Source organism: Aphis gossypii, chromosome 1 (genome assembly GCF_020184175.1).
Source record: "Aphis gossypii isolate Hap1 chromosome 1, ASM2018417v2, whole genome shotgun sequence".
Lineage (NCBI taxonomy): Eukaryota > Metazoa > Arthropoda > Insecta > Hemiptera > Aphididae > Aphis > Aphis gossypii.
Genome location: NC_065530.1, coordinates 70,598,232 through 70,620,669, shown reverse-complemented (window position 1 = coordinate 70,620,669; position 22,438 = coordinate 70,598,232). Strand labels below are relative to the sequence as shown.

General features: G+C 28.8%; 1 protein-coding gene and 3 long non-coding RNA genes across 5 annotated transcripts in view; 3 read left to right on the top strand and 1 right to left on the bottom strand.

Moving 5' to 3' along the window:
* LOC126555897 (uncharacterized) overlaps positions 1 to 22,438 on the bottom strand; it is a 53,652-nt gene that overhangs the window by 28,008 nt on the left and 3,206 nt on the right. The gene's annotated exons all lie outside the window — the stretch shown is intronic.
* On the top strand, positions 1,991 to 2,640 carry LOC126555898 (uncharacterized). Its single transcript, XR_007607000.1, has 3 exons — positions 1,991 to 2,184; positions 2,251 to 2,313; positions 2,398 to 2,640. It is a non-coding gene; the product is annotated as an uncharacterized LOC126555898 (long non-coding RNA).
* Positions 8,315 to 10,277, top strand: LOC126555896 (uncharacterized). The gene is made up of 2 exons (XR_007606998.1): positions 8,315 to 8,509; positions 8,571 to 10,277. It is a non-coding gene; the product is annotated as an uncharacterized LOC126555896 (long non-coding RNA).
* Positions 12,755 to 14,797, top strand: LOC126555895 (uncharacterized). Of its 2 annotated transcripts, none has more exons than XM_050210880.1 (5): positions 12,755 to 12,920; positions 12,979 to 13,289; positions 13,347 to 13,657; positions 13,718 to 13,822; positions 13,912 to 14,797. In XM_050210880.1, the coding sequence occupies exons 3-5, from the start codon at positions 13,489 to 13,491 to the stop codon at positions 14,385 to 14,387; spliced, it is 750 nt and encodes a 249-aa protein (XP_050066837.1). In that variant the 5' UTR covers positions 12,755 to 12,920; positions 12,979 to 13,289; positions 13,347 to 13,488; the 3' UTR covers positions 14,388 to 14,797. The 2 variants fall into 2 exon arrangements, with proteins under 2 accessions (XP_050066837.1, XP_050066838.1); XM_050210881.1 differs by having other exon boundaries at positions 12,779 to 12,912.

The following is a 22,438-nucleotide window of genomic DNA, read 5'->3' as shown; positions in this document are numbered from 1 at the left end:
TAATAGTGCAATATTGTTGGCGGATATACGCAGCGCAAGTTATCTGTATCCTTTTATATTTTCCTCCTACGAATTGTTTCAACGCACTCGAGATAAATGTATATTGCTTTCCAGATAGTCACTGTGGTACCGGTGCGATATGGGCCGGAGAATACTATCTCTGTCTCTCGATTCATATATTGTACACCATGTCACTATATTACATATCTATACTTGTCATGAATTACTTGCTTAAACCCGCTTACGTGCGACGTGTCGATTACACGTGACTATATTCAACGACAAAATAATGTAGTTACGCTTGAATGACAATATGATAAACATAACCAAAATATCATATAAAAAATATCGAGCAAACGGGACTTACCCGCAAATTTCGTCGTGCAACGATGGATATTATTAAATAACTGACATTTGAAAGAAAATAAAATAAATGGGAAAACTAAATTATCATAATATCATTTGAAAACCCTACATTATAATGTATTTTTTTTAATTGATTAATTAATAAAAAATATTAATTAATTACACTGTAAAAATAAATGCAGAAGCTTAAATTTTACATTTTTACAGTGGTTTATTTGATTAGAGGCTATTGCTGCAAGGATCGTTCGGGTTCAAAGCCCAAGTCTCTCGTCTTATAATTAAAATATAAAATACTGACGTTAGACACGGCACTCACTCTAACTCAATTATAATTCCACTTTGCCTCTCTAGAACAAAACTTCATCATTAACATGGAGTTTAAAGTTTTAATTTATTATGTTACACGCTATGGGACAAACACAGCTACAGATACATATATGTAACGTCCTCTCTACAAACCACATGAAAGCTTTTTTACTAATATAATGTTGTATTATATTATATTGTATTGAGAACTATGTTCGACAAATATTTAGGCACTTAAAACGAAATACGATTATGAATGATGAGTAATTATTTATTCTTAGGTACTATATTGCTATAATAATTGCCATTTGCATTTTGCACAGCATAATGATAGTAATAATTTTATTATCTTAACCACAAAAGGCATAAAAAATATATAATGTTTATATCAATCAGCTGCAAAAACTAAGATCGACTTCATAAACAGATATACCAGTAAGTAGTAAATACTGACGTCGACTGTGTACATTATAAAAATATGAGATTAAGACTTCAAACCTGGTAAATTTCTGTGGTGGTATGAAGAAACTGAACAATAATATTCTCCTATATTAAAGCGATGTATTGTATATATGTCACGACGGAGAAAAATGTAAGTGCGATAAGAATGATGACGTTGATCCTTAATGGCTGTTAAGCCGATAACGAAAAATAAGAAAATAAATTCATTTCATTTACAAGATACGAAGGTTTTCAATTTAGGGTAATAAATAATATTATAATTCTCGTACATTATTTTATACCTATAATCCGATGTGTCAATGTTTTTATTTGATGAGGCCACATTAATCGTTATGAGCTCTTAATCCGTAATCGTTTATTGACGTGTTCAAATTTAATTTGTAAGCAGTATAATAATCTCCTTAAGATACTTCATTTTTAAAAAAAAAACATCATTTAATTTATATATTTATACTGACGTGTACGTCCTAAGTTAATCAAACTGTCAGTTTAAAAAATAATAAGAGTACATAAATATTCTACAGGATAACCATAATCCATGTGAGAATATAATGTTGTATCCGTTCGCTTTAAATTTACTAGTAATTTTACTAAACTCGACGTATTTTATAGAATACAAGAATTGAGTCCCGGTATAATTGTTTTGGAAAACTCAAGTTTGGTTATTCCAGTCGTTTGGGGTTACTACGAAAACACCATGTAAAGCCGTAAGGTTAGGTTCCTAAGTCTCCTAAAAATTTAGTTTTTAGTTAATTTGATCTTATTTATACGAATAAAATTATTAAAATCATTATTTATTAAATATCTTTTTTTATTTTCATAGTTACTGTTTATTTAAATCATCTAAGAAATTTAGAAGACACATTTTTCTGAAAACTTAGCCTTATCAATTTTTCATTACCAAAATAGAAAAACAAAGTATCGGGACCAAACTCGAGTTTTCCTATTGGTATTTACAAATATCGTTGATAGGTAAACGATTTTGACCGGTTAATTTATTTTATGTTTTAAAAGTTATAAATTAAACAATAACTAAGAATAAAAATTCAAGTAAAATAATGTAAATAAGTATTTTCCAAAATTTAAGAGTAATTATAAATTTAAATCTCTTTTCAGAAGAAAACTCCACCTCCCGTTCAAAAAACGAAGAACGGGAGAAAACCGCAATACTGCCACCAGGTTCCGTATTATTTATTATTTACCAACTTTTTAATTCGTTATACATAGATGGACCACTAACCACCCTGAATATTTCACCTTCAGGCTACAAAATTAAATCACATTCAACCATCCTCTTCTTTTCTGCCTACCACGCTCTACAGCCGCCTCCTTCTGCACAAATATCGTCTCCAATATCGTGCCAAACTCCAGCATCTGTATTTCCACTGACGCATCAATCCGCCGTCTCAATGATGTATCATCTGGGAAGAGCTCTTTTTTCGGCTACGGTATGATATCAGGGACATCCTCAAACATGGTTTAAATCCCTGAAAAAATATAAACCAATGTCCTATAATAATATACACTATAAATATTATAATATTATGATTTATAAAAAAAAATTAATACTATTATATTTCGTCTTCAATATAGTATTATATTGTACGTTCTATACCCAATAAAATGAAAAGAAGTTTAGAGAAAGGTAAACAAAAAATGCAAATGATTCAAAGGGAGATTTTGCATTATTCATACACGTAGTGTAATAGATATATAAAGTGCGTGGTATTTTTCATGAGTATATAATGGAATAACAGTGTTCCTCAATAAGTCCAACCTTTGTTTAACAACATGAAAATTACTCAAATATTATTAGACAAAATATTATTGTAGACGAGTGTATCGTGAACATTAGCCACTAATAACACTTATTATTTTATATCATTACGTCAAGCCAAAAAAAAATAGACAACACGCCAGAGTGCTGGTAACGATCCATTATATTAAGCCCTTTAAAATTATTTCATTGGTATTTGCATACAATACGTGCATAATTTATTAATATACGAACGCCATTCAAGTGTACAGGGAATACTGTGGTAGTTTCTGAATACTTAGAACACACAAAATTAGGATTTATATGCTTTCTTTTTTTTTCTTTTTTTGTGTAACAAATAACAATCTTGTACGATTTTTTCTGTATTCCACGATCCTAGATGCGTCTTAAATTGTTTTGCTCCATACTCGCCTACCGTTGCCAAATCAATTGAAATATTTTACCCTCTCAAATAACACAATATATATTGTATTAAGTTATTTTCTCACATAACCAAGTAGCAAAAACATTGTTTTGTTAACCATAGTTAGGTTATCGACATTAAAACGACTAAATAAGGTGCTTCTAAATTAAATACTTCTATAAATGCCATAATTGATATTATTACATTAAAAAGGCTTTACAATATAATTTAAATAATTTCTATCAATGCATAATATATAAAATGAAGTAACTTTTTTTTTTGTGCACGATAAAAATTAAATAAAAAATTTATTTTGTGGTAAACTAGTTTACTCATTGTAAATGACAATACATTATTTTGCTCCGCTCAGCAAATCTAAAATTATGTTCTATTAAATTAATATATTGTATTCGAATGTTATAAATAGCTCAATTGTTATTATTATTTAATAAATATCGTCAGTAAATATATTTTCCATGTCAGGCAAAAATCATAAATATTTTAGGAATTTAGTGGTTTCTTCTTAAAATATTCGATCAACTAAAAGAAACGCCCCTTTAACCTAAGGTTAGGTTAACTTTTAACCATGGTTAAAGTAGTTAATAATAGCTAAACATTATTCAATATCCTAAACATTTTTTTTTTTAATTTGATATTTTTTGGATGCTACTAATTAATAACTAAATATAACTAAATGTTTAAATGCACATTTTAGTGTATGAAAATAGGCAATAAATTAGTTATTAGATGAATGATATCATTACTTTTTCGTTTTAAAAATAAGGGTATTTCGTTAAAAAAAAAACATCTTTACGTTTAGTTTAAATAACCACACTACGTACATCCATGAACCTGTCACCTTTAGCTCACGTTGGGAGCTTGAATGATTGGATTTAATCTAAGAATATTGAAAACGAAGATAATAGGTCGCATCAATTCTACACCACAAGTTTTTGAAAACCAATAGACCTTATACCTAGTACGAGTTGTAACAACTCAATAGTTTCCTCGTGCAATAATGTCAAATTTAAGAGTACTAAGATGGCATTATATTACAATATTACAATATACATTTTACACATCAAACATTTCCACTATTAAAATACCAATGTTTTGAGCAAAGCTCATCAGTGTGCTATTATCTACTGAAATTAGCTCACGAGTGGTACTGAAACCAGGCGAGTAGCACATTCGTACTTATTATATTGTACTTAAACAACACAATAGTAGTTAATAACGATAAGGATGATCGTATGCAAAAATCTGCATAATACAGAGCTACGGCATGTGAGTACGTCTCCCTCCGGTATGAACTCCTCGAAAAATGTTCATTTGATATCCTCTCGAGTAATCGTATTTCTCGTACAAATGACGATATTATTTACTGTATATATTACTACCATAATGAATGTAGTATCACCATATATGCTTATATTATACGCCTACCTGTGTACTCTCTGTCTCTGGACAAGGATATTAAGTTCGAGAGGCTTTTATGTATATTATATATATATATACACATTCTTTTGTATATTATCATTAAAGTGTTTTGATTATTGCTGCACAGAGGCTTATGATTATTGTATTTTAATAGAGCAGTAAATAAACAACCAAAAACGATTACCTCATGCACAATGATATTATTATCACATGTTAACGTATAATAAATTATAAATTTAAAAAGGTAACATTTTGACTATTCGTCACGTAGTGTATGGCTAGCAAGATTGAAAATGTTTTTGTATACACGCCGTAAATAATTATGGTATATAAGTATGATTATATTATAAAGTTAGATCAAGTTAGCAAATCGAAAAATACCACTATATTCGCTTAACTTAAAAATTTGTGAAATAGGTACCTGTTTCTATGGTTAAAAATCCAATACACGATGCTGTAAAGAATACTTTTTAATTATTATAAAAAGACATTTTAATTACAGTAACCCATTCAACACCTAATATATAGCAGAGCGGTACCAATTGCCTAAACTTTTATTATTGTTTAATTTCAAGTTCTTTTTAATTTTAATTTTTGTTTTTAGCACAAAAAATTGTAATGAGTATCTTTTAAAAATCTCATTTCAAATAACAATAATACATTTCACGAATAAAATATCGTGTACCATCACGGACAGTTAATTTTTTTTGTTATCCACTTTTCCAGATGTAAAAAAATAAAAACAGTGTTTTCAATATTGTCAAGTTTTTAAGATCATCATATAGTTACATCTTTATATTTAAATGATATTAATAATGAATTCAGAGTATTACTGTTACGAAAACCCAGTAACATTTTATGCACGCAGTATAAGGTATAATTAATTATATTATATTTTTGTATTTTTGAACGAATAAATTATTCGTCTTTTATAACAATTTATTACTTATTTAAATATAAACAACCTAAGTGAAAACGTTTTTGATAAAAACCGATTTAACTACGAATTATTAACGAATGTTGTGACGTGATGAACATTATTTATTATTATTACTAATAAAAATAAATGTCTATCCTTCAAACGTACGATAATAAAATTAATCTGTACAGATATTTTTATTAACCTCTGAATCGACCACAAGATTGATTAACCTGCAATTACTTTTAAGTATTTAACCAAAATACATTTAACACGTTTATGCTGCGCCTTTGCAGTTTAATGAACTGTTAAGCGAGTAAATTACGGTCAGTTAAAAATTTAATGTTACCAACGTGATGCAATAATGGTATGGTATTTTTTATCATTTCATAATGAAATAAGAGATAGGTATAGGTACAAATTGAAGGTTTTTGTGATAGTGATCTGCAGTTTACCGTTGTAATATTTTTAACTTTATTTTATTTAGCAGCTATACAGGTTAAAAAAGTTTTAGATTATGAAATATGTAACACTAATCTTTTAGCTTAAAAAAGAAAAAAAGGAGTATAAAAGACAAGTGGGTCACTGAAAAGAGAGTATTTAAAATTGAAAAGATGTATAATTGTATATCGTTTAAAAAACGATTCTCGACAGAACTAAGAATATTTCGATGGTTGTGTACTGATTTTAAACGTGTACCTATTACACTATAGTATTTAAGCTATTTACAGAACGTATTTAACTTTAAAGTGCTCATACAAAGAGTCTCATCGTAATTTATTGAATATAGAAATGAATATTACATGAATAATCACTTTTATTCAAATTAATGTCTTGCTTTTTTTTAACTACAAATTCTATTGAAATAAATACAAAAAATAATGCATAAATTACAATTTTTAAATACTTGTATAGTATAAAATAAATTATTTACTCTTCATGTTTGGATTGAAATATTGTTTTTTTTATAAATATTCAGCCTGCAGCTTGATCAGGAGAATCTTGTTACGATATTATAGTTAGGTATCCAGAGACAGTTTTCTATTCCTTATGGATAAGTTTTCTATAGCTGAGGACTAAAATACTGTATAAAAATTTTTTTTATCAATAATAAGACACATTTAATTTATAAATCTATAATAATTACTAATTATTATATTATTTAAAATAGTACTTTACTGTCTTAAACGTAAATAGTAAATACTACTATGAAAAACCTACATATCATAATTAAATATTATCAAATTATGAAACAAATCAACATATCAAATTCATAATTTTCAAAAACGATATTTAAATTAAAACTTTAGTATTATATATAATGACAAATTGCTTGTTTATCCAACAAATCTAGAACATTTGACGACAAAAATCAAATTGTTAACAGCTTATAGGTACACTGATTAAACTCTAATACATAATAATTTATTATAAATTAAAAATTTTAATTGCCTACCTATTTAATAAAAACGCTGTTGAACAAAATACTAAAAATGTAATATAATTTATAACCAATACATTTGATGAATAACCATCACACAACGTAATATTTTTCCAATAAAGATAAAATACTAGATCCACTTCCAAATTTCAATAATAACAAATACAAAGAAAAAGAAACCTTTAAATGTAGAATTTACCGAGAAAGTTAAAAACGTTCTATATTTACCCTTGTCGGGTAACTCACACTATTTATTCACCCGGAATATTTGAACCACAAACGTGATTTGATTTAATGTAAAAAAATACCACACTTTTTGAATACTTGTTTATAAACGAGTAATATAACCTACAAATAAAATATAATATGCTCTGAAAAAAATCATTTAAACAATAAACGTATGTGATAGATACAATTAAATTATAATAATATTTAAAATCTCCCACGTTATAAAAATATCGAATTTCAATTATCTACCTTCAACCAGTCAAGTGGGTGTCATTTTGTCATCAATTCCATTCTAAGCCATAATGAGTACCTCGATTGAACGAGACGAATTTCCGACCCCATTGTGCATCCGGCTGATATAATATTTATTTTTCACATTGTGTTACACGGCGTATAATATAGGCAATAATGGTGCTATCATTTTGTATAGTTATTCAATACTAATTGTCTTATATAATACTAGCCAGTAGGTATCAGTGATGAATGCAGATTACTGTAAACGAAATTAAAATATGTATATAGACTATTTAATAAAGAACGATAAAAAAAAAATACATTCATCACTTCATTCAGAATCTAAAAAAAAATGAAATATTTTTAGTTTGGAAATATTATTATTGTATTATATTTTTTTTTGTTATTATTTTACATAATAATTTTAAGTTCTATTTGGATTCGTTGGATTTAGATCAATTTAGTCTGATTTTGTTGCACTTCAAAAAAATCAATTTTAATATTATATTTGTTTTCAAAAATTAGCGTTATTTTATTAACATCACTTCATAAAAATCAATGACATGATATTCTTTGTGTTTTGTGTATTTATTAAATTGTTTTTTTTTTGTATACTAGTTTTTGTGGTGCCAATAATTTGTCTATTTATTATTGCCGTTGTGTTGCAATAGTGTTGTTGGCAGCCCTTAATTGTTATCGACAGCTGTGATAGTGAATTTTAATTACCTATTGGCTATATTCATTATTCTTATTTTTTCGTTATGATTTTTCCTCACTTGTTTTTCGTCCATTATTCGGACAAGTCCTTCTTTTTTTAGGGGTAATACCCACTATATAGTTTAGTTACGTAACAGCCTTTTTTCCAAACCTCGTGTTAGGTACCTTTTTTATGTTTTTGGCTGTGATCAACTCTGGTTTCTTGTCTATTGTCTGGTAAATATTGTTCAATAAATTTAATTTGAATTTATATATATATTATTATTATTGGTTTAAGGTTGTCGCTTTACCAGCAATAAAACAACTTTGGCACCTAGTGTCTGTTGGTCCAGCATTTGTAAAAGGTGCATGGTGTCTGTTACTTGTTAGCTGTGTTGTGTCGGCCACGTAAGTTATTATTTTATTGTAATTGTGGGAGCTGCAGCTCAATATTGATTATAAATATTTTTTACCTCAGTATTATTTGTATTATGTTATTAAGGCCGTCTGAGGCATATTATATATATTATTTTATTAAGGCCGTCTAAGGCATATTATATATATTATTATATTAAGGCCGTCTGAGGCATGTTAAATATGTTGTTATAAAAAGGCCGTCTAAGGCATATTATATATATTGTTATAAAAAGGCCGTCTGAGGCATATTATTTATTATTTTATTAAGGCCACCTGAGGCAAAACTCATATTAATTAGTTCATAAATTGTTCCTTTTTTCTTTCTCTATTTGATCTCTAAATCAACACATTTTGTTACCACTACATTATAACCTTTATATATATTTATTTATATTCATTCTTAAATTATATTGCCAACCAGGCAGTCCATTTGTTTATATTATTTGCATTTATTTAATTATTTAATTTTACCTATTCTTTATACAGTCCATTCACATTTTATTTATTGGCGACAAGTTTCTTCCACTATTTATTATTGTGGTCAACTTATGCGCCCACACTTTGAATCTTAATTTTCACCAAAGTACGTATAATAATATTATGGTCTATGAATACCATTATTATTGTAATTATATTTTTATTTTCCTGTTTAGTGATAATAATAAATAATAGTAATACACGATTTTTTAAATAGTACTTGTTGGCTCGCCTTCAGCTTTAATAATAATAATAGATTAATGGGCCTTAGCGGCCGGGAGGGTAGGTAACTTATTGCACTACCGTCCCATGAATATAATAAAAGGCAATGGTTGTATTGGATTACATAAAATTTGTATAATAATAATTTGACCACTTGGTCCAACAAATGAATAACATTATAGTTACAATTTATCACAGACCAGTAGGGGTAATATCAGTCAATCTTAATAATATCATACAACAATAGTATACTAAAATAATACTAATAATAATAATAATGACCCGTCGGTCAAATGACTAGTTATAATAAATATGAGATAATATGGTACACCACATACCCTTGGGGTTATGGCGTCTTGAGGTGCCGGGATCCGTATAATAATAATCAGTTTAAATACAATAAAAAGTACAAGATTGATCCCACACACACTCAAGAACGCCGCTAACCTCAACACGAAGAAACGAAGAACACTCACAATACACACTGCTACAGCGGACACACAACTCAACAAACCACGAGAAACACAGTCTTCTGCTGGTAATCAATGACCGCCCTAAACTAGGGGAAAAACAATTAAATGATTGGCAATAAATGCGCGAACGATATTTACCAGACAGAAGAATTCACAAAACACAAGAAAAACGTGGTTTGACAGCTGCAGCAGGAACAAGAAAAACAGTATGGCACGGGCGCACGGCTTGCTGCTTGCTGGATAGTGGACAGCGGACAAAAGTAAAGTGCACGAATTTACATATAAGTATTAAAGTATATAACGGACAGGACTACAAAAATAAAAATAAATAGACAATGATATAGTTTCAAATAATTTGTATTATTATTTTGTATTTGTTTGATTATTTAAATACAATAATTATACATAAAACCAGAGTAATTTGTATTTTTTATTTTTTTACCTAAACATTAAAAATGGTTAAGTGCTGTTTTGTACCAGGGTGTAATACTGGTTATGCTTTAGATGTCAAACAACAACAATCAATTATTTATATTATTATTATTTATATATTATATTTTTATACATAATATTTTGAATTTTAAACTTTTTTTACAGGAAACATCTTTTGAACTTTAGTTGTATATTTAAGTATACTTAAATATAAGCAGGTAATAAGTAATGAATGATAATTTATATTTCATTCAAATACAAAAATAACGTACATTAATTATAGTAAAATACATAATATAATATGTGGTAAAACATAGCCCTCTAATCGAACGACGCGCTCCTGGTGGCAGAATAACCGTGCGACTTTTGTCGGGCCATAATTTGTATACGGAGTTTGGTCTCCTTATCTCTAATCTTCATGGTTTTGAACAAAGAAAACATTGATAATGATTCCACAGCAATAGCTGGCCGGTCGCCATAGATAATAAAGATATGGATAGGCCACGCCTATGTTAAATATATTTGAGGCCGCGTGCCAGGAGGGGAAGGCAATTGAGGCGTTTTTATAATGATAATTGATACTCTATATAGGTATACTTGTTTGGCCTCAACTGGACCCTTAGATCAAATACTATGGATGGAGCCATTTCCCGATATATTGAAGCACATATAAACGACAAGTCTCTGACATAGATGTATGATGTGCGCATGCGCGAAGCAAACCGTCGCATATTTAGTTGCTGACCGCTGATTGATATTTAAAACATCGCCCGTGTTTCAAAATAAATATGCGACGGGTTTCTTCGCGCATGCGTATATCAAGCATCAATGTCAGAGACTTGTCGCTTATATGTGCTTCAAATTGAGTACACAGTCGAGATGGGCATGGCTCCATCCATAGTATATGATCTAAGACTGGACCCCTTAAATACCGCTGATAATACCGATATGTCCTATCCACACTGAGATAGATAAGATATACTGGAGCGCTCACTCGGCCGTAAAAACGAGCCGTCGTGTTTGACGTTACCCCCACCACCGAAGGGCAAAACATTTCATTTTTACATAGGAAAATACGATGAATTTGTAAATAACAATTTATTTTCGTTCTTAATAGCTGAGATATTTACTCAAATGCCTATATAATCTCAAGCCTTTTCGTTAGTTTGTAATTTGTTACAATTTTATATACCTAGTACCTATATTCAATATGGTTGTCTCGTGTTCAGCTTTTGGATGTACTAATAGGCACATTAAAGGTGGAAGTATTTAGTTCCACAAGTACCTAAATATTAACATTTTATACAGTTTTATTTGTGGCCAGGGGCCCGGAGGTTTCTTGAAGCCCCGATGGTTTTATAATTTTATATAATTAAATATTTAATCAATGAGAAGCGGAAAAAATACCCACGAAAAAAACCCAAACTACAATCACACCTGAAAAAAAGCCCAAGAAAATAAAAGTGCTATCATTGTAATCTTATATTTTGAAATATTTTATAAACTGTGGTTGATTGTTGATTATACAATGGATTTACAATCATATAATACATTTTTAATAATAAATAATAATATTTTTTAAATAATTTTATCATATAATTATTTAATAGAACATAGGAAAAAAATATTAAAAATACAAAATATTCTCGTTTGTGGTAACATAATAATAACTAATAATTATAATACGAGAGATCATAGTCATAATAATTAAATAATATAATAATAGTAAATTGTTAATTTAAAAAATAATTTTCGATAAGTAGTCTATACAATCATGATAAAATTCAACAAACCTCTAGGCTATATCTATACATAAAAAAATTAAAATTAACTTAACTGTATAATAATGATAATTAACTATAAAAGCTAAGTTAAAACAATACAAAATTTAACTGAATAAGTTATATTATATTAATAAGTTTGATTGAACAAAAATAACTAACAAATTAAGTTATTATACCTACCTAAATATTAATATTTTATAATATATAGATTTCCACTTATAATCCTGAATTACTTAAAAAATGGTTGATTGAAGTTAAAAGGAAGAATTTTATACCTACAATGTATAGCACTTTATGTAGTGAACAACTATTTATAAACAAAAATGTCCATTGTAAATCTCAAAATCCCTGCTTGATCACTTTCCATATCGTTATATCTTATATTATAATCATGGTAATACAATAAGGTAATGAATAATTACTACTACATTTAATTTGTTAAAGAAATAAGAAAATAAATTAAGAATTATGAACGAAAATAATCATAACTACACGTATATCGTATGTAAAAATGAAATGTTTTGTTTATGGTGGGGGAAGCGGGATTCGAGACGGCTCGTTTTTTGTATCATTGCGGGAATGGCGAGTGCGCGCTCCAGTATATCTTATCTATCTCAGTGCCTATCCATATCTTTATTATCTATGCCGGTCGCACACTAACGCCTGATAAGCGTCAGCCGACGAAGGCTGCAACTGTGGAACGCACCGTTACGTGCACACGAAAACGATAACAAAACGAAACGAAACGGAACATGCTACATTGAATACCAACATATTATATAATATATACATTTTTTACAGGAATTCGAGGCGGTTTGACACAAGCAAGTATGAGGTATGCAGGTATGCTAAAGCTATACATATATTTTAATTATTTTTTGATATAAATTTATTTTTTTAGGTAATAATCTGTACGGTTGGGCAATGTCACAACACATGCCCTATGGTGGTTTTAAGTGGGTTGAACCTAAGCTAGAAGGGCTGAATGATTTGAACGATACATCACCCATCGGACGGATATATGAAGTTGACATTACTTATCCGAAAGAACTCCATGATAAACACAACGACTTACCTTTCCTACCACAAAACGGTATCCCAGCTGGTTCAAAAGTTAAAAAACTCATGGCAACACTTCAGTCGAAAAAAAACTATATTATTCATTACCGAAACCTCCAACAAGCTATAGCCAATGGACTCATAGTTGAAAAAGTAAATGTATAAATGTTTTTATTTTACATTTATAATATAATTATTTTTTTATTATAGGTTCATAGAGTAGTTCAGTTTAATCAATCGCCATGGCTGGCTCCATACATAGCACTAAACACAAAGATGCGAAAAAAAAGCAGCAAATGACTTTGAGAAAGACTTTTTCAAACTTTTAAATAATGAGGTTTTTGGGAAAACCATGGAGTTTATGCGGAAAAGAATAAAAATGGAACTGGTGTCTAGTGATCGTCGTTTACAAAAACTGATAAATCAATCAACATTCAAACACTGTACTACATACAATGAAACTCTAAATGCAGTTGCATTAGAAAACAAAATCATTGATTTTTGTAAACCTATTTATATAGGTAAATTACATTTATTTTAAATTTTATATTGTTATATTAATATTTTAAATTTTTTATCAGGTTTTGCAGTGCTGGAAATTTCCAAGTATTTAATGTATGACTATCATTATAACGTAATGCAGAAACATTATGATGATAAAATTGGGCTCATGTATACAGATACAGGTAAATCATTAGTATTAGTACTTTTATTAATTTAATTTATTATTTTAGTTTCATTGGTATACTTTTATTAATTTAATTTATTATTTTAGATTCATTGGTATACTATATTCAAACTGATGATTTTTACAATGATCTGTTGAACAATCCCAACTTGTTGAATCGAATGGACACTGCAAATCTACCCCGTGACCACCCGTGTTACATTGCTGAGAGAAAGAAGATTCCTGGGCTATTTTCTGATGAAACCGATGGACGTATTATGAGAGAGTTTTGTGCTCTCCGTGCAAATACCTACACTTACATTTTAGAAGATAAGGAGAAAATCAAAGCAAAAGGAATCCGTGGACATGTTGTTAGAAACCATATGACCTTTCAAGATCATAAACGGTGTTTGTTTGGTGATACCAGTTTGGAAGTAACAACGTCAAACGTCTCTATCCGTTCATTCAAGCACAAATTAAAGACCATCAAATCCAATAAATTAACTTATAACAGTTTTGATGATAAAAGAGTTATACTTGAAGACAAAGTACACACCCTAGCTTATGGACACTATTCTATATAGTGAGTATATAAATATATATATATATTTTAATAATTTTTTGAATTTTGTAGGGAGGAACTTGAAGCAGAACTAGATAGTTGTATTTTTTGTAAAAATTATTTCTGTATAATTTTTTATACTTGTTTAATTTTTGTAAATATTTTTTCTATAAATTATTTCTGTATACGTAATATCTAGAATTAAATTTTTCCTATATCATATTTTTGTACTTGTATATTTTACTATAAATCATTTTCTTTGTAAATATTATTGCTAGTATGGTATAGAAATAAAACTCAATTTTGAAATAAAAATTATTTCTGTATACATAATATCTAGAATTAAATTTTTCCTATGTCATATTTTTGTACTTGTATATTTTACTTTAAACCATTTTCTTTGTAAATATTATTGTTAGTATGGTATAGAAATAAAACTCAATTTTGAAATAAAAAATACATGATTACAATTTTTAAGAATTATTTACAAACCATTTTCTTAAAGCAAACACTTTATAAAATGTACAATATTTAGGATTTAAGTCCTTATGAAAGATACAACAAGGTAAGGCTTCATCACATATTTGATCCAGTCGAGGACAACCCAAGTCTTCAATGTTGATGAGTATGACGTGTGGTATATACTCTATAAGTAGTTGTTTTTTCTGTTCACCTTTGGTGTAAATTCAGTCAAACTAACGAATTCAATATTCTACCAAGTTCTTCATATTCTATATCACCGTAGTCAATAGATAGCTGATGAAAATTTTGTAGCCACTTGTTAGTTTTTCGACTTTTATTATCTTGATTAGATTTTGAATTTTTAAAAATCCAGTGTTGAGTAGCCCATGTTTCTGTATCTACAATAGACATCTCTTTAATCATAATATGATATATATTATATTTGTTGTTCGCTTCAAGAATGCATTGAATGTCGATGATGCCTGTAGACATTATGGCTTGTCTTTAAAATAAGTTTCAATAGTATTGAGTTGACTTTGTATGACAGGTGATGTTTTTTTCAAATCGTTTACAGCTTCTAGGATAGTTTGTAATGTAACTTCAGCTTTTATCATATGCTCTGTTATGTCTAAACACGTTAATTCCAACTTTTCTGTTTGTTCTTCTTGTAATTGAATAGATGTATGATTTTCTTCAATTAAATATTTAAATGTTCAATTTTATTTAATTTATCCGAATATGATTTAATCGAATGTTCAAGATTTGAATTAATTTTTTTTATTTCACCAGACTGAGAACTACCGAACACGTTCATGGTAGAAACTCAACTAATACTATAGTTATTTTCTAGTGTCACTTAATTTATCCAACTATTATGTGTATTGTCAAACCCCAGCCACTTTACAAATATCTGTGTCCCCTTCCTACGAATAATTTTTTCGATTAAATATTCTTTTGGGTAATTTGTTTTACATATTTCCTCAGAGTAAAAACAGCCAGCAATTGGTTTTCCTGTATAATTTTGTAATTGATATGTAATAGGCATGGTTTGATTAATTTTGATAATTTTGAATATTTCTGCAGACCAACTTGGTAAATAACCTTTTGTAAATACCTACACTTTTATATGTACTTATACGAACGTAATCACCAATTTTTAAACTATTTTTTCTATTAATAATTTTGCGTGTTTTTATTTCAACTGATGTTGGATCTAAATCAACTTGCGTCGGAGTCATCCTTATTCTATGTTTTGTATTATTATACTCATTAATCAATGAAGGTAAAATAGAAATCCAATTGTATGAACCTCGTGCAGTAAACTCTCTAAACATTTTTTCTTTTAATGTACGGTTGAAGCGTTTTACAATACACGCTTTCATGGTGCTATAAGTTGAATATTTGTGTGGTAAACGGAAAAAAAAGTCCCGGTAAAAAGTTTAGTGAAAAATTTACTGAAATACACTTTCTTGTACAGTTCTATAGTTGTACTTTGTATTTTAGTGTGTAATGTATAAAATGCTTGTTCATATAATATATTTGTTATCTACCAAATTTTATTATTTATAAAATAAACGAAAATTGTTGCGATTAACAAGAGATTTTCTGCAAACTGCCGCCGGTACAAACAATAATAATAAATTACATATTTATATAGCACGACAAGTTATCGTCGATAATAATTTTACCATAGCTAGGCCTTTCCCCTCAAATTATGGCCGTTATATACCTATTGGCTATTATGTATTATTATTTTTATTACACTACACATACAAGCATAGGTCGTAATTCCGAGTTCCGACGCAGATGCATTATCGATATCTGGATATCATTAAATTAATAAAAAATATATATATATATATATAACTACATTGACTATTTGACTATACATTATAAAACGGTCCGTCATCCGTCAATAACAACAACAACATTTTACAAGTTTCACAGTGTAATGTACCGAGTACTAATAATTAACACGTGAATTGTATATTGTAACAGACATTTTTTTATTATAATTTACTCATACATATTTTAAAAGTTAATGTCTTCCTTAACAGGCAGCATAAAAAACAACATAATAAAACATAACCTCAAACTTAATTCATCATGGAATAATACATACATAACAGTCCTCTCGACTTAGATATGAATTAAGTTTCATATAAAATTATTAAATATAATATAGTATTAATCACATAACAAAATAATAATACATAATAAACATGATAAAAAAAAACATAATATTAAATAGGTAATACCCTTGAATTGTTTAAAACGAATATAATAATAATTGTACATATTAATAATTAGAACATTATAATTAAATAATAATAATAATAATTAACATTCAATATTTTATAAATTTAAACGAATAGGTGGTTTAATAACTCTGTGGCTTTTCCTTAATTCAAGCTCCTCAACTTTATCCTTGGTTTCCAGTTCTACTTCTTTTTCTAACTCTCTAGCACTTTCACTTGCTACTATGTGTTCTTTAATATTATCTTTATTATTATCAGCATTTTGTAATTCTTTTAACAAATCATCTCCATTAATTTCTACTTCTGTTCCATTATTATTCATACAATCAATTATTTGGTTTAAATGTCGCTTATAAATGTTACCCTTAATAATTTTAATTAAGTATGTAACAGGTGATAATTTTTGTATAATTTTTCCCTGTATCCACTTATTCCCTTCTCCATAATTTCTACACATTACCTCATCTCCAATTTCATAAATTTTTACTCTACCACCCTTATAATTTTCCTTGGCTCTTCCTAAACTTTTTGAATAATTATATTTTGCCTTGACTAATAACCTATCCAAAGCTATATTCAACTGTCTCCCAATGTGTAACTCAGCAGGGCTCACTCCAGTTGAACAATGATTAGTACTATTGTATGCTAGAATAAATTTACTTATATTATCCTCTATATCTGAATTTTTAGCACATTTTTTTAAAAACATTTTAAAGGTTTTAACTGCATTTTCGGCAGCTCCATTAGTCGAAGGACTATATGGTGGAGTCTTAATATGTGTCACACCATTAATTTTTAAAAACTCTTCCATTTCATATGAACATAAAGAAGGTCCATTGTCAGTGACTAATTTTTTAGGAATTCCCCAAATTGAAAAATATTCTCTTAACACTTTGATAGTTGATACTGTAGTAATATTAAGTAGATGTTTAACATATAACCACTTAGAAAAGGCATCAATTATCACTATGAACATTTTACCGTCTACAGGTCCCAAAAAATCTAAATGTACACGTTGTGATGGTCCTTCCGGCCAAGGCCAACAATGTAATACACTTTTAGGTGGATTATTACTATGAGCTAAACAAGCAACACAACTTTTTGTGATGTTCTGTATATCATTATCAATGCCAGGCCACCAGATATATGACCTAGCCACCGATTTCATTTTAACCGTGCCCATATGCGTATGATGTAACTCATTTAACAATTCCTTTTGAAATTTACCAGGTACTACTATTCTATGCCCCCATAACAAACAACCTACTTCAATGGTTAATTCATTTTTCCGATTAAAATAAGGTTTTAATTCATCATTTACTTTTTTGACTTTATCCGGCCATTTATTAGATAATACCCTAAAATAAACTTCACGTAGCACTTTATCTTCCTTAATTTCTGTACAAATATCTAAATCCGTAATTGATTTTATATTTGTCATTATTAAATTAATAAAAAAATTATCACTCTCAGCATCATTAATGTTATCTGAATCTTTAATAGGTAACCTAGATAAGGCATCTGCATTACCATTATTCATCCCATTAATAAATTCAATTTTATATGAATATCCTGATAAAAACACTGCATATCGCTGAAGCCTATGCGCCGCCATAACTGGTATCCCTTTATTTTCTCCAAAAATACTCACTAACGGTTTATGATCCGTTCTTAAAATGAATTGTCGCCCAAAAACATATTGATGGAAATACCTAACAGCAAAAACTATAGCTAAAGCTTCTTTATCAATTTGTGCATACTTTTTTTCACAATCTGTTAATGTACGAGACGCAAAAGCAATAGGTTTTTCAGATCCGTCAGGTAATCTATGCGACAAAACCGCACCAATGCCAATTGGGCTAGCGTCACTTGCAACTATTAACTCCCAACTACTATTATAATGCACAAGTATATTCTCAGATACTATCGATTCTTTAATTTTATTGAAAGCTAATTTTTGTTCCATCCCCCAACGAAATTTAACATTATTTTTAAGTAATGCATACAAAGCACCTGCTTTAAAGGACATATTTTTAATAAATTTTCCATAATAATTTACTAATCCCAAAAAAGCTTTAACTTCCTGAACGTTTTTAGGGTTTGGGGCTTCTGTTATAGCTTTGATTCTCTCTTTAGGTATGTGCAGTCCTTCTTTATCAATATGATAACCAAGAAATGTAACATTATCACTGAAAAACTTGCATTTACTTTTTTTAAGAGTTAAGCCAGCATCATTCAATTTTTTCAAAACACTATCAAGTCTATTATTTACTTCTGTGTAATCTTTACCTGATACTACTACATCATCATAAAAACAAACTGTACCTGGTATATTACAAAGCAACTTTTCCATTTCCCTTTGCAACATACCCGGTGCAGATGAAATTCCATATGGTAATCTTTTGAACATGTATAACCCTTTATGTGTAGAAATTGTGGTTAATTTTTGACTTTCTTCGTCAAGTAACAACTGTTGATACGCTTGGCATAAATCTAATGTACAAAATACAACTGCTCCCTGGAATGCACTTATTAAATCTACTACTCTAGGTATAGGATATCTATTGACTTCCAGATATTTATTCAAAGTAACCTTATAATCCCCACACAACCTTATAGATTTATCAGGCTTAACTACCGGAACTATAGGAGTAGCCCAATCACTTGATTCAACAGAAACTAACAATTCTGCTTTAATTAGTCTTTCCAATTCTTTACTCACACTATCCTTAAGGGAAAAAGGTATAACTCTAGGTTTACAAAACACAGGAATAGTGTTCTCTTTTAAATACAATTTAAAAGTTTTATGTTTAAAACATCCTAATTCCTCATTAAAAACTGATGGATACTTTTGTATAATATCTTGTTGAGATAAGGAATGAAAATTTAATTTTAATGGCAATATATCTAACTCGATCAACCAATCTCTACCAATAATTGGTGGTCCTCCATCCAACACAATGTATAAACTTAATGACTTCCACTGATTTTTGTACTTAACCTTGACCTTTAAAATTCCTTTAGGTATAATTATTGAACCATTATATGCTTTTAAATTAACATCAGTTTTCTCCAAATCCTCTACACACCCCAATTTAAATTTATCAAAATCTTTCACAGACATAACCGATACTGCTGAACCCGTATCTACTTGAAACTCTATGGTTACATTATCTACTAGTAGTTTAAGACAAAAAGGTTGCACAAAATTTACATTTACAGTTTCTAAATTAAATAAACTATTCAAATTTAAATCTACATTATCAAGGTCAACATTATTAACATTGTTTCCCTTATTTTTACAAACATTCTTTAAATGACCAACCTTGTTACAAATTGAACACTTATAACTAATATACTTACATGATGGTTTAGTATGTCCACTCTTCCCACAGCAATAGCATACCCAATTTCTTTTTGTACCTTTCATTATTGATTCTCCACCAATTTTGCCACTATTATTCGATGATGATTGCTTGACTTTGGTCAGGAACTTAGTATTTTTCTTCTTCGAAACTTTATGGTAGTTAACTGCTTCGTGATGTTCCATCTTTGAAATGTCATTGTTAGCACTCTCCATAGCCAAACTCAATTCAATGCATTTTTTGAAAGTCAATGAACCTTCAGATAACAGCCTTTTCTTGATATTACTATCTCTGATTCCCCAAATAACTTGATCTCTCAATGCGTCATCTAACACTGTTCCAAATTCACAATGTTCAGACATTTTTTTAAGTCCTGTAATAAACTGAATAACAGTTTCATTTGCAGCCTGTCTGCGTTCTTTAAACTTGTACCTCTCAGTAATTAAATTCGGTTTTGGGTTTATGTAATTTGTAAGCAAACTTTTGAGATCATCATATTTCTTGTCAATGGGTTTATTAGGTGTACACAAATCTCTCAGTAAGGCATAACCATCATTACCCAACAATGTTAAGAATAATAATTGTTTTTTATGTACATTAATTTCATTAAGCGCCACATACAATTCAAATCTCTCAATCCAAGAATTAAAATCATCTTCTTTAAGCTTAAATTCCGTCAATTGTCCCATTTGTTGCCCTGTGCAAACACGTGGACTGACAGGATTCGAAACGTTCCCGTCCATCATAAAATAATTAACACTGCACGGAATTACTAATTAAATATGCATACCCGAATTATCTTCGTCGCCAATGTAATGTACCGAGTACTAATAATTAACACGTGAATTGTATATTGTAACCACGGACTAAGATAGAATGGACTGATATCGAATGTCTTATCAGTGTGACACAAATGTTTCTCTAGACAAGGTACCAGAGTACACTACATTCAGCGCCATCTATGGAGAAATATTATAGTATATTATAATAACCTATATGGAACCACTATTTACTTTTCTATCGTATATTATTATCACTAGATAGCGTTGAACATAGTGTACTTGTGATAGATGTGCAGTGTAGCGGGGCAGAAACATTTGGGGATCAGACCCCACCACCTCGCCGTCCCTACCGTTACCAGTCCATTCTATCTTAGTCCGTGATTGTAACAGAAATTTTTTTATTATAATTTACTCATACATATTTTAAAAGTTAATGTCTTCCTTAACAGGCAGCATAAAAAACAACATAATAAAACATAACCTCAAACTTAATTCATCATGGAATAATACATACATAACACACAGCATTGTTTAAAAATGGAATTAATTAATTCAAACAAAAAATACCCTCAGGTTGCGTATTTGGGATTTTTGTTTAATTTCCACAAGGAATGTTCTAATTTTATTCGTTGGAGGTGTTCAAAAAATAGCTCTATAAAGTGCCCGTGCTTTTTAAAAACTAGTTTAAACATAAATAATCCAATTTTTATTTCTGTAAATAATGATCATGTACATCAAGGAAATGAAAATTTTATTTCTGCGAAAAAAATAAAAAATTTAATTGTGGAAAAAGCTAAATTAACAAGTGATTCGCCTGCTCAAATTTCAAAAGGGCAGCTGAACAATAATAACACAAGAGAACCATATTATATTAATATATTATTTTAAATTACAATATATTATATTTTATACTATGCATCTTGTTCCTTCAAGTTGTTATTTAAATTTACTAAACATACTATTACAATAGTCAAATAATACAACACATTTACATCAATAATAAATTATAAAATTATAATTATAATTACAAATCACAATACATAAATAGATATTTAATCCGTCGTTGGTGAAGTTATTTAATATTTTAATTACACCATTGTTGATGTGTGAGCTTATATAATATATACTAATATTAAAATTATACAATAAGATATTAATAAAATAATATAATAAACTAAAAATAAAAACAGTATAATTATAAAATAC